This window comes from Dendropsophus ebraccatus, chromosome 2 (genome assembly GCF_027789765.1).
Source record: "Dendropsophus ebraccatus isolate aDenEbr1 chromosome 2, aDenEbr1.pat, whole genome shotgun sequence".
Taxonomy (NCBI): Eukaryota; Metazoa; Chordata; class Amphibia; order Anura; family Hylidae; genus Dendropsophus; species Dendropsophus ebraccatus.
In genome coordinates, this window is record NC_091455.1 from 170,143,291 (window position 1) to 170,158,051 (window position 14,761).

The 14,761-nt window shown below is 39.0% G+C and overlaps 1 protein-coding gene across 2 annotated transcripts in view; it reads right to left on the reverse strand.

Moving 5' to 3' along the window:
• Positions 1 to 278: 278 nt before the first annotated feature.
• The window catches only part of PLCL2 (phospholipase C like 2), a 149,969-nt gene continuing 135,486 nt past the window's right edge, over positions 279 to 14,761 (reverse strand). Inside the window, exons 6-7 of one of the 2 annotated variants that reach the window (XM_069958702.1) lie at positions 8,373 to 8,482; positions 279 to 1,179 (exon numbers count right to left, since the gene is read on the reverse strand). In XM_069958702.1, the coding sequence (XP_069814803.1) occupies positions 1,000 to 1,179; positions 8,373 to 8,482 (290 nt within the window). In that variant the 3' untranslated portion in view covers positions 279 to 999. The remainder of the gene's footprint in view (positions 1,180 to 8,372; positions 8,483 to 14,761) is intronic. The other variant, XM_069958703.1, reaches the window with a different exon arrangement.

The following is a 14,761-nucleotide window of genomic DNA, read 5'->3' on the forward strand; positions in this document are numbered from 1 at the left end:
AGTCTAAACCAATGTGTATAATAAAATAACACACTAGTGTACTGGTCTCTTACTATTTATTGTGTTATGAGATGCGACTTTATTAAAAAAAAGTGTGTTTTTTTCTTTTCTTTTATAAATACAGCTAAATCCCTGTTACCGTTTGAATAAAAGGAAAAAAAGAAAGATGTCAATTTGGAGCCTCTGAATCAGTAAAATGTCTAGCACACATTTCACTTCTCATCATTGCATTAAATAAAACAACACTGCTATATTTGTTAAAATGCAGGACAACTTGGATAATAAAACTTTGTTTAATGTGAACACATCACAAAATAAAAAAAGTTAATATATTTACAATAAATCTTCAATTTGGTCACTTTTACATTAGATATTAACATTTCTAAAACTCTGTGGCACGAAGATCTATGCTAGAAGGTTAAAGTGGATTGCACGTCTTTGGGTTTGCCACCTATGGTGCGCAAACATCTAGTGCCCATTGTTTTATTGCATTCTCTGTTCTTCATTTATATACAATATGGCTCAAACAGAACACAACAAATGACTAGCCATGTCTGTAGATTCACTCTTCAGTGCAACGCGTTTCAGTCCTTTGAGCACTCTATGTGTTACGATAAGCACACAATTTATGAAATGTGAGGATTTCTCTTTTTATTTAAATAGAACTATTAAAATCTAAATATAATCTAAAAATATTTGCTTTTTTTTTTGTAAGCAGCACGCACCTCACTACTCAACTCTATTCTAATAAAGACATTGTCTTCCACGCCTTCACTTTTGGCCAGCAATAATATTTGCAATCCGCTCGTCAATATCCTTCATTTACCAGATACATTTACTTTTCACAGATAACAGACTGGTCAGTCTCCAGTTGTGCTTCAGAAAGAAAGAAAAATAGAATCTGTGATCTATCCTGTAAGTGCAAAGCAAACACCTTGTGCAGCTACATTGGTCGTAGATTTAGAAATTCCAACAAGAACAGAGGTCCGTGATTTACTTTCAATCGCCCGTTTCATCTCCTGCCTTCTCTGGAATGGCCTCCAGGCTTCTTCGAGGCTTGGACACCTCGGCATTTCCAGCAGTTGCCTTGTTGAGTCCACATGATACAGCAGCATAATGAATTTGTTTTAAGTTCTCCAAGGTTTCTGTTTTGGCATATTTGAGAAGATCCGCTTGTCCCTGTAACGACAAGAAATATACATATACATGGTTATCAGTTGGCACAGACTGATTATTACCACTTATAATTTCCCTTAATGGCAAAGGCTGCATATCTTTTGTACTTTGTCTAGACTAGGAACTTAAAAAAATCACCCCACGTGTTTTTTTTCCCATTAGTAGTTCTACAGCGCAATATGTCCAATTCTAGTGCAGCTGCATCCATGTGTTTAACTGTAACTGGGTCATGTGATCACCAGACCGACCCACAGAAAATCAAAGTGATTAATATGTCAGAGGAAGGGGTTCTTGATCAGCTGACTTCCTGTGAACTTCAGGATGACATCACCTATAAGATCTCTTCTGGTTGCTCAAACCCCTCCCCAACCAGATTAGTGTGCTGCTGTTGCCATATCGTCGGGACCAGGATATATGGCAGTCATACACCTCCCCTGAGGTGCATTTTGTTTTTGCGGGTTTTCAATGCATTTTTTATATAATGTTTCTGCAATTGCGACAAAATTAAGCTATTTTTGATTTATTGGTTTTACTTCCATTAGTATAAAATATATTCCTATATTTTTTCAGCAAGGTCCTCAGGTAAAGCAATATATACTATGCTACTGTTTTGTGTTTCTATTTGTGGGTTAGACTTAAAGGGGTATGCACATGACAAAATGTTAGGATACAGTGGGATTGATCGGGGATGATCTTCTGGGTTACATTTGTTTCTCTTTTCTAGTGTGCACATGGGCTGGTCTGGCTAAGTGACGGTGAATGACAGCGATAAAAGGCTACCTGTTCAAAACCAGTTACAAAATGCAATTTCTTGAACTGCTAAAAATAAAAAATAAGCACACACACTGATCAATCTAATCCACTGCTGCTCCAACACCCAAGATGTCACCCCCACCCAGGTGGTCTTTGTTTACCTGTCTAGAAATATTGAAACATTGTACTAAAAGGACCACTGCACCAATCACCGTTCACATTGGTGAGGTCACTATAGATGTAATATGTCACTACCGTGGTCATGGTCAAAAATGTTAATTCAGTTAAAAGGGAATTGAAAGGGATTTTACAGCTGTATGGAAAACCTAGGTGTAAGCTACAAATAGCTGTGGTCATGTGCTGTACCTTACGTGTGGCCGTGACTGTTATTAGTAATATGCAGATTACACAAAGTTTTATTTTTAACCTGTGGGGAAAGCCCCTTTAAACCTTTAAATTCCCATTTAGCATATATTTTTTTAATTAATATTATAAGTTACAGTTTTCAGTAGATCAGTCATTAAACCGCAATGGGGAGAGAATTTCTTAATCTATTACAGAATAATTTTCTTGGCTAGTTTGTGGAGGAGCCAACAAGAAGTGATGCGCTGTTGGATCTGGTGATTTCTAACAACGCTGAGCTGGTTGAGGGTGTCACTGTCCATGAACACCAGGGTAACAGTGACCACAATATAGTGACTTTTGGCAAAACACAGGCATGTTAGGAGGGCAAAAACATTTTAAATTTTTCTGGGTTAAGGGTTGAACTTCAGAGCATAGACTGGGAGCGGCTGTCGTCAAATACCGATACAGATAATAAATGGGAAATCTTCAAATCCACATTAAACAACTGTACTGCTAAATTTATTCCTATAAGTAACAAATATAAATGCTTAAAATCAAATCCTGCATTGGTTACAACTGGGGTTAAAAGCGGTATAAATGACAAAAAAAGGGCATTTAAAAAATACAAATCAAAGGGGTCAGATGCCGCTTTTAAGAATTACAAAAAGCTTAATAAAACCTATACAGGATATGCTGTAGATCTGCAGCAGATTTGATGGCGCAAATTTGAAGTTGCAGTTAGGAGGAGCCACTTTTAGTGTTTTTCATGTCTATATTGGGTTTATGTCTTGCCATTAGAAGCAAGCTGTTGCATTTTTTGTGTTTATTAGAGATGAGAGAACCTGGAGCATGCTCAAGTCCATCCGAACCCGAACTTTCGGCATTTGATTAGCGGTGGCTGCTGAAGTTGGATAAAGCCCTAAGGCTATGTCATTGGCTGTATCCATGTTTTCCAGACAACCTTAGAGCTTTATCCAAGTTCAGCAGCCGCCACTAATCAAATGCCGATCGTTCAGGTTCGGATGGACTCGAACCTGAACCCGGTTCGCTCATCTCTAGTGTTTATGTGTATTGGTAATAACAGAACCAGGCTGAATGGGCGTCTGTAAATAACAGCAGAATAAATGAGACATGGACAGTCCCATGTTCTCTATATTCAGGCAGCCTAAGCCTCAGCAATTTTCACATCTGACAGAACATGTAACACAATAAAATGTGGAAAAAGTGGAAACGACAAGGAAGAAATTACATTTTCTGGTTAATCTCGTCTTTTGAAGCATGGCAAGAAATAAAACAGCACTTCAAAAGCCTGCAACTGCTACCAAATACTATTTCTAGAATGCGTACTTTACATAGGACCAGACATGGAACCTATTTCTGGTAAATCTTTTTTTAGCCGATAGTCCACCTCTCTTATGGGATAAATTTCCTCTTCTATGTAGCTCCCCTATATTTCTGCATTGTACGTAGAGAATGTTACTACATAATCCCCTACACTGCAAACGTACAGTATGAAGGTAAAACACCTTGGCTTTAATGTATGGCGACTCAAGCATGCTCAACACAAATCTCACAGCATTTAAATAAGGGGGGCTGACGAAGTTGGATGCAGCTCTAGGGAGTCCTGGAAAACATGGATATAGCCATACTGGTAATGAAAGTGTTGGATAGGAAGGTTTTTTGGCTATTTTGAACCTACTCACCAGGTCATTAAAGCCCAGGGGGGAGATTTATCAAACTGGTGAAAAGTAGAATTGTCTTAGTTGCCCCTAGCAACCAATCAGATTCCACTTTTCATTCCTCACAGATTCTTTGAAAAATGAAAGGTGGAATCTGATTGGTTGCTAAAATTGGTTGATAAATCTCCCCCCAGGTGTTTTACCTATATACATCTGCAGTAGTCACCTTCTAACTTTGTCATAGTCATATCAGGTAGTGGAGGTTATTTAGTGTTATGCAACAAGTTGTACATGGATTATAGAGGGAGAAAAAAATTAATTATATATATATATATTAATTTTTTTTTTACAAGAGTAATTACTCTGTTTGTGCTGCACAGCCTGACATATGATGCTCTATGGGGAACATACATTGACCTCCTCCTACTTATTATGTACCATATGACACTGCACACTGGAGACCTGTTGTACAATCTGCTGGATGCTTTAGTGTCAGCAGTCAGGTTCCTAAAGCTCTAATTTAACTGGAAACACAGACGAGCTTTAATTTACACCAGACAAGGCAAAGGACTGAAGCAAATAATATAAATTTAACTTTACACAGGGACCCTGGGAGGTATAAAGGGCTATTCTTGCTTTTTTTATGAAATGTGCCCTTGTTCCTTAGGCAGGGACATATTTAAATCAATAAGTAGCAATACAAATAGTGGTAGTAAAAATTGCCTCCAATATGCAGGATATGCAATATTTTTTAGTTTAGATTTTTTAGATTTGGCAGAAGTAATTTACCTGTGGTCTTCCATAAGATTGAAAATAACATACTATATTCTGATAATAGTATATCACTGAGCACATGGATTAATGACAACTAAATTCTATTCTATATAGTCATCCATTATGGCATAATATAATAAGCCATAACATTCACTGGTCCTAGATTTTGTAGGTCCCCATCATGTCACAATAACAGCTGTCACCTGTGGAAGCACCGACTCAAAAATACCTCGGAAGGGGTCCTATGTGACAAGGTGGAGCTTCCATGGATATGCAATAGAAAAACTGCAGCAAGAATAGCTATATCTAGAGATGAGCACAATTCAAGCACACTCGGGTCTGATCATTTGGCATTTGAACACCATTGGCTGAAGAAGTTGGATTCCTGGAAAACATGGATAGAGCCATAGGCCGGACTCTCTAGGGCTGCATCCCACCTCTTTAGCCAGAATACCGAGGAAGCCAAATTTTCTGTTATTCAAATGCTGAACGATCAGACTCGAGCATGCTTGAGTTGTGCTAATCTCTAGCTATAACCAAATTAACAACTGTGACTACTGCCACGGACTGAGGGACTGGAGCCCCCGGGCACTAAAATGTCAGTAGCCCTATACATTGTCTCTAAGAAACATTCAAATGATCAATCTGAATCTCATGTAAAACATCTGTTAGGTAAAAAAGTGCCAGGAGCGTCTTTATGTGTCACAAAATGCCATTTTTGTTTGGAACATTGTTAACAATTTGTGGAGCCATTTGCAGCCCATACAAATTTGCATAAAAAATGGTTCAAACATGCAACCCCCCCTCCCTTACTCAAAATATAGTATGTTCTAAATGCCAGAAATATCTGAAAGTCTGGAGCTCAAAATGAGTCTCCAAATAGTGTGTGTGCGCAGTCTAAGGATTCCTAATATGTGTGTATACAGGGCTTTGACAAATGCATATAGCAGATTGTTTAACCATAATTATTACTCTGAGTTTGTTTCGCACACAGAACAAGTGACTGGATCATATGGACCTACGGGAAGCATCTGCCACAATGATCAACTGTAACTAGATGTAAAAGAACTATGTATGTTCTATAAAGGTAAACCTATTTAGAACATACATATGACCATTAGGTCATTCAGTCACATGGCAAAGAATGTATAGAGAGAAGCAGAGGTGGCTGCAGACATGGGCACACAACATTGGAAAACATCAGAATCCTGAATGACTGTAAAGTATGGGACATGGTATCCACGTATCAGTATGTTGTGAATTTCTCATGTATTTTATCTCTGCAGTCATGGCTGATACTGACTTTAAATACTTGAGCTGATAGGCACAGGGATGATGTGTGACTGCCCGAGGGCAGATATGGACTGAATTTTTGTTATTATCAGCAAACAGAATGAGATCAGATAAAGGTCACTGTTCAACCACAATGAAACAAATTCAGATGTATTGCCAAGATGCTGAAGTGTGTGATTAGATCTCGCAGACGACAGCAAGTCAGTTTCCCGAGCACATAGACTGGAATGCTCTGACCTCCATCAACTGCATAGTATATAATGAACTCAATAAGGTATACAAGCTGTAATTGACAGTAAAGGAATGCATAGTGGTGTGTAGCTGCTGGCATGGTATATTTGTGCCACTAAAGAGTCATATTCAAGTAACCAGGATGCATGCAAAAACCAAATGAGGACCTGGATATTGGCGTAGAGAATGGTGGATGTCCATTCTTCCTAAACAGTCTCTTAAACAATGCCTTTAGTCTGGGGAAAGACAGCCCGTAGCAGTGCCTGTGGGAGCTGGTATCATTAACAAGAACAAATCCTTGTATATTTGAGGCACTGGGTAGAGGGTCTTATAGTATGAGGCAATGTGTTTGTCTAGTTATAGGCTAGAAGACCAAAGGGTTATATCGGTAACTGTGTTGTTAAACTGTTTTCTACCAAAAGGGGTTCAAGATAGTACAACCAAAGAACAAACAACATAGTTAAGAAAGTCATGAGAGTCCACATGGGGGAGTGAAGGCTAACCTGTCTGCCCCAATCCCACTGAAAACCTGCTGTCGCACACTGCTATGACAAAAAATAAAAAAAGGGGGAGGGGGGGGGGATTGAAAAGAAGAAACTTCTCAATAACTCACAGTATGTAATTGATAGTGATTTATTAAACCTCAAAGAATTTTAAGACAGACAGTTTTGCTATTCCTGCAACACTTAATTTTCATAAAAATTGTGTTGAATTTTTTTTTTAAGTCATATTCCCCATATGGTACAAGGACAGATAGTCTTACAATTACAGTGGTACCTCGGTTCTCGAACTTAATTGGTTCCGGAAGGCAGTTTGAGAACCAAGCAGTTTGAAAACCGAGCAGTGTCTTCCCATAGGAAATAATGTAAATGTGATTAATTGGTTCCAGCAGCCACCAATAATTACCTACAATACTCATTTATTACACTGATAAGTGCTCAGTATAATCACTACAGTACAGTACAGAACAGCACTATACTGTACAGGACATTAAACATAAGAAATGTTCATCAGAACCAGCAATTATAGTACAGTAGTCACCAACTCCTCACCCATCCTTTACTGTATAGCGTCCCCCCCATCCAAGCACTGTAATGTATGGGAGATGGTGGTGCACTGCCTGTACTACTACTGCACTGTATATGCACTCCAGCAGTCTTATACAGCACTGTACTGTATGTAAAGCCTCACCACTGCTTAACTCGCCAGGTACAACCCACCATCCACGCTCGCAAAAACGTTAGAAAAACGTTTGAAAACCGAGCAAAGTTCGAATTCCAAACACTACTTCTGGGTAAATTTTCGTTCGAATACCAAGCAGTTTGAGTTCCAAAGCATTCGAAAACCAGGGTATTACTGTATAGTGACACCAAATATGTATATACCTCTTTTCTATTAATACAAAAGGAGTGTTTCTCTTTGGGATCCACTTAAATTTTTTACAAACCAAAAACCACTGTGGGTAAAACACCCATAGAGTTAATACCGGTAGAAACCAACCCCACTGCCTAGAGGAAATTCTAATAACCAGTTGTTAGAGTTTTCAAGAGAAAGACGACTACAAAGGAATATGAATATCACAACTTGGAGTTCTGCAAAAGGTGGTTCTGAATAATTTTATGGGAAATACAAAAACAAAGTCCTCGTTGCACAAACTGCAATTTGGTAAACTGAGCCAATAGAATGATGAAGCTACGGCCATCATCTGCCTTCTTGCATCTATTGGCTTTCTTTAGCCATTTTTGAGAGTGAAGCTGACATAGTATTAGAGCCCCATGCTCCATAGGCTTCTATTGGCTTTAATTTGCTGCTATTTTTGCAACATTACAGACCCAAAAACAATGGGATAATTTATGAGCTGCAAAAAAGAGACGTTACAAAGTAATATGTCGTCTTCTCAGTACGGCAAAAGTGAAGTTTTTTTTTTTTATTTAAACTTATAAGACTGAAGGCACGATTTTCATTACATAAGGGACAGAGCTGATCGGGAGGAATGAAAACACAGAAGCAATCTGCCCGGCGAAGAATAGTAAAGGACCATATGGTAAGACTGTGATGAAATGTGCAGGGTACATTGTGAGCTGAAATAAATGATATAGTTGAAACACAGCTAATATCTACCTTCAATATGGTTATGTTCCAAGTAAAGCTCTCAATGGCCTTAAGCATCTTCCTCTCTTTCAAACCTTCTTTCGCCCCGATGGAGTTGAGATTCTCGTGGAATTCCATGGCTGAAAAAAAAAAAAAAAAGATACAAACAAATGTATGTGAGACAACAGGAGTTTTTTTCATGCACAATTTATTTAATTTCCTGTTTCTCCTCTCCCTTTTTATAGTCATCCGCTTTTGTCTAATCTCAAGTTCATTAAGAAAATGAGAAGATTTCGAGAATTAGAAAGGACTGGGAGCAGATTGGAATAAAAAAAAAAGTAAGTCTTCAAGAGGGGAAAAAGAGGACACACTGGATTTATCAATGTTCTAGAGGGAAATTCGGCACATGACAATGGCCATATTGACATGTGCATGGTGTGATTACAGATAGGAAATAGAATATTGAACTCCTGCTGTGCTGCTTATAGATTGGTGGGCGAATACAATACAGTGGAAAAATTGACGTATCCCTATATCACATCCCTATATCACATTCCAATCTTCTACCCTATAGTCTAAAAAAATTAGAAATAATTGCAAAGGGAATTGTTCTCCTGGTTTACACTGATCACCAGCGATAGGAATCACAGCGATATTATATCACATGCTGGTTCATGCAATGGCTGTAAGCTGATGTGACATTTAGCCCATAGAGTAACTGAGGTCTAGTGAATACACAGATGTTATTGGGACCATCAAAGGGGAGGAAAAATATGCTATGGAGATTAAAAAAAACAAACAAAAAAACATGTCCCTATTAGAGAGGAGCCAACTGGGTTTGGGTTTGAGTCGATCCGAACCCGAACGTTCGGCATTTGATTGGCTGGGGATGCTGAACTTGGATAAAGCTCTAAGGTTGTCTGGAAAACATGGATACAGCCAATAACTATATCCATGTTTTCCACATAGCCTTAGGGCTTTATCCAACTTCAGCAGCCACCGCTAATCAAATGCCAAAAGTTCGGGTTCAGATCGACTCGAGCATGCTCCAGGTTCGCTCATCTCTAGTCCCTATTACTTCCAGGTTTCAAGTATTTCTGAAACCAGATATTAAAGGGTCTCTTTCATTCTACCTGCTCTGGATCTCCTATGTGGCCACAACAGTTGCACCAGCTGTTCTAATGCCCAAAGCCTCCCCGGCACTGGAGACTCATTGACCCAGATTTACTAAAGCTGTCTAATTCTTAGACAGTGTAAACTTAGATAGACTACATATGTGCCAGATTTATCACAGTGGTTCAGGCTTTCGATAAATCTGTCATATTAAAAGACTAGTCTAATGGTACGTTTACACATAAAGTTTTATCTGACTGATTATTGAAGCCAAAGCCAGGAATGTAATGAAAAGAGGCAAATTCTTAGTCTTTCCCTTATGATCTACTCTCTATTTATAATCTGTTCCTGGCTTTGACTTCAATAATCTGTCAGATAAATCTGTGTGTGTAAACACACCATAAGGGCTCTATTACCCCAGATTGTAATAGGGTGCACCATTTAGTAAAATTAATGAACCATGGACATCAGTACAAGCTGCAAACTTTGGTGCAAAAAAAAAAAAAAAGGAAATATGGCAAATTATATGCCATACTGGATGCAGTCTGTCAATCATACCAATTGAGGCAAAGCCCTTTTTTTTCCAGCCAACCAATGAGCCTACGAGATTGTAATCACTCCCAACTTACTTCCTTCATCCCCATCATCAGTTCTATCTTAGGGTCCTATAAGAGTTTTTTTTTTTTTACCCATTATTGATTGCAAACTAGTTTGTTTATCGTTTACCTGAAATCGGTCACCGTATTACACAGGACGATAGTCGTTAGTTACGATCGTTACTACGATTGTTTACTCCATCTGATCCCAGCAAAAAAATGAACAATGTGCAATTACACTGAACGATTAGTGAACGAGTGCAGAACTACTGCGAGCAAATGTAGAATTACAGCGAATGATTAGCGATGATTTTAGGGTCAGATCTAAATCAACAATCAAGACACATGGACGATCTTTTGATCGTTGCCTGCATTTACACGGGACGATTATCGTTTAAATTTGAAAGATAACAATTTTCTGCACGTGTAATAGGACCCTAAGGGTGCGTTCACACATAGCGAGTTTGCATTGGATTTTACGCTGCAAGCTTCCCAGCAAATCCGCTGCAATATTCTGTAACATAGTCTATGGCCCTGCATTCTCGTAGCAGATTTTCATTCTGCTGTGAGACTGTAGAGACAGCCATATTTAACCAATTAGCTGTTGGTAAAAAACCTGGCTCCTGGCTCCTAAGGAGGAGTGGCAGAGAGCGGCACTGAGTTAAAAGGCAGCAGGCTGATGAGCAGGTTGCAGAGATAACAAAGAGCTTCAATATTACTGTAAGTTCGCTCATCTCTAGCCACAATCATTCACTGCTTTGTTATATTATTATTCCATACAGCTGAAGTTTAACTTTTTACTCTATATACAAATAAAAAACCACATAGCTACAATAGCATCCAAATACAGTTACCAAGAAAGTAAGAAAAAGTATATACACAACACAGACAGGACTAGCCTGTTACAGCGTTCTTTCCAGTTTTTCAATACAAGTCAATGTCAACATAATTCACCAGCATTAGGATCATGTTGTGATGCTGCAATCTGTCATATCAGTAAAAAAGTTTACCTCTTTGTACCATTACAGCAAAATGTGAACCTAGCCCAAGATACTATACAGAGAAAAGTAGATACCTTAAAGAGTATCTGTCAATATAAATATTTTTTTATGTGTCATCAGACACGTCAAAAGTTATTGATCACAGCAGGTCCCACTGCGATCAGGAGATATAGCCAGGGAGAGCGCACAGCGGCACAGACAGTGAGACCCGCTGCGATTAGAGATGAGCGAACCTCGAGCATGCTCGAGTCCATCTGAACCCGATCACTCGGCATTTGATTAGCTGGGGCTGCTGAAGTTGGATAAAGCTCTAAGGTTGTCTGGGAAACATGGATACAGCCAATGACTATATCTATGTTTTCTACATAGCCTTAGGGCTTTATCCAACTTCTGCAGCCACCGCTAATCAAATGCCGAACGATCGGGTTCGGATCGACTCGAGCATGCTCGAGGTTTGCTCATCTCTAGCTGCGATCAATAACTTTTGAGATGCCTGATCACATGTCAAAAGTTACTTATAATGGCAGGAACTCTCAAACATTACAGGTCTGTCACCCATGGCTACCTAGCTGTTAGAACATTACACATCCTAGTGATATACTCCACCGATCATGAAAAACTGGACAACAACAGTTATGTCAGTACTAGAGATGAGCGAACCGGGTTCGGGTTCGAGTCGATCCGAAGCCGAACGTTCGGCATTTAATTAGCGGGGGCTGCTGAACCTGGATAAAGCTCTAAGGTTGTCTGGAAAACATGGATACAGCCAATGACTATATCCATGTTTTCCACATAGCCTTAGGGCTTTATCCAACTTCAGCAGCCACCGCTAATCAAATGCTGAAAGTTCGGGTTCGGATGGACTCGAGCATGCTCGAGGTTCGCTCATCTCTAGTCAGTACATAAACAGTTACATATTCATACCCAGACAAAGGCAGCTCCATGATGTACTCCTTGTACCGCGGCATAACATTTTTCAGATTTTAGCATCAATAGCACAAAATAACATTTATTATAGTGTTCCCTGTATTGAGCCTGATCACTCTTTATATGAAATATAAGATAAATTGCTTTCTACATCTTATCTACAATAAAATTTAGTAACACTGTCAAGGACAAAATGTTCCAAGCAAAGAGTCCTCCCAGTAATGACTGTCTTTATAGGGTACACCAGAGAAAGAACAGGAAGGTCATTCATAGAATTCTACTGTCGCCATTCATTTTAATAAAGGATTATTACCTCAAGTGAGATCTATGAATAAAGATGCAATGTATGTAGGGTAGAACATTGCGCTTCAGAAAAAGCCACGTGTAACACTACAAGAAAGTAGGCTACCGAGCTTTTACTCCCCATATACAACAAACGTGTTACTATACAGTACGTAATTTAGAATAGGTTTCTAATTGTACTAGTACTCATGTCATCTGTTTTCTGTAATACACGGTTTCGGAGGGCCCTCTTGGAGCTCATGCATGCTGTAGTTATCTAGACTCAGACAATTTGGAGTCTTTCCACTCTGTCTTACCAAAAAACAGGTTATGGCTATGTTCCCACAGGGCCTTTTTTTTCGACGGACACATTTTGGCACCAAAATGACGGCCGTAAAGAAAGCAGCCACAAAACGGAAAGGTGCTTTCCGGGCATTTTATAACAATATCTTTTCTTCAGGATAGGTTATCAATGTCTGATCAGCAGGGTGCCAACATCCAGCGAAAAGCTGTGACTGGGACACACGCAATAAGTGGAAGGTTTGCTTGGTGGCACCAGCTTACTGCAGCCCAGCTCCAATGCACTTCAATAGGAGCATTGGCCCACAAAGTGCAGTTATATAATGCCCTAAAATTTCTATATAAATGTGCCATATGTGGAGAAAACATAGTAGTGTCATATAGTGTTCGCCTACCTGCATATTATTTCCCTCTTGAATCACTGTACTGCTGCTAAGACCATATTGTTTTAACAGTAAAACAATGGTGTAATATGTAGAGTCTCTTATAGCGACAGTCCCTGTGAGATAGGTACCTCTTATCGAAGGGGATTAAGATAAAAAAAATGAGCCCCCTCTCACAGGATAGGAGATACCTATGTAACGATTGAATTTGACTGATAATCGTACGTGTAAACGCAGTGAACGATCAAACGACGTACGAGAAATCGATCATTTTGATCTTTCAACACTTTATCAAATCGTCGTTCGCAAAAAAATTTGCAGATCGTTCCGTGTGAACAGTCGTTCGCCGATTTAACCAATGTGTGAGATAGGCTTAAGGATCGCAAAACAAATTTTCCGTACGATATATCGTACCGTATAAACGCTGATCGTTATGAAAAAAAAATTGGTACTCCGACATCGTTAATCGTACGATCGGGCCAATTATCGTTTCATGTAAACGTACCATTAAGCAGAAGAGTAAAAGTATTTTACATGTGACCCATTTGTGTAGTTATTTTATAGATCTCCGTAAACCTCATTCTCATTAATGGGACGTGACCAACATTTATAAAACAAACCTGCGAGTGTGACTATTCCCTAAGACTCATGAAGCAGTTCATACTATTGGTCACTGACCAATTTCCTCCAAAGGCTACAGTAAAAATAATACCGATATACAGTCAGATTTTGAGTTGACAATTTTCAACTCTTTTTCAATATTCTGAATATGGAAAAGGGTTCATTTCATTTTCTTTACGTTTCGTTTCTAAACCATTTCCTACATTCCTCCTCCAATACGATGTGTATTTCTTATCACGTACAACAATGTGTAGCTGCATGAAATATTTTAATGGGCTGCACAGAGTATTCAGCTGCTGGCCTTCTCACTTCCTTCTCCGTGTTGCCAGATCAGATATGCGGCCGGCACATAATGTGCGGCACGTGTTTCAACAAGATCCTTAAATGTGGTGCAGCTGCGCGCTGAAAAATAACCTTATGCTGTTTTTAGACATTTAGCTCAGTAAGACTGTCACTTTTATGTTACAAACTAAAAAATGCCCCCATAATAAAGCACTTCACATCCCTATCATAGCAGGTAGGATACTGTATATTTAAACGGAAATTACCAGTTCAGGAATTTGTTTTACCAAAACTATATAGGGATCTCATGCATTAGCAACCACTGGGTATGTTTCATAGGACAAATTATCCCTAGGGGCTGAACACACTTTTCCCTATTCTGGAACTGAATGTGGGTATAGATTTTAATAGGGGCAGGCACAGTACCACTGGCTACAAGGCAGCAGTTTATACGAGCTTGTATATACATAACAGTGATTAGGCCACATTATCGTCCCCTTAGATATAATGCTTTCATATTTAGGCTGGATACAGGGGTATAATAAGTCACCTAATAAGGTACAGTAATAACCACAATATGGTGTGGTTTCAGAAAATACAGAATTCTCAGAAATGGATGACTCTTCATAAGAACATTTTCTATATGGTTTTTTTCTATAGTGTGCGTTTTGCAAATTCAGGGGGGCACCCCGTGACCTAAGAGCTACACGATCACCTCTATAGAATGCACAGATGTCACCCTGCAGTAAATGAGATTTTAGTTAATCTGTACAATTCCCAGAAAAGCAAAAACTGCAACATGTGAATAAGTCAGGGTAATAGCAATCCAATGCAATGTGCACAAAGATGCAATGAAAAGGTAGCACTCACCATCCAGTAAAATCTTGTAGCTTTATTCCATCCAAAAAACAAAT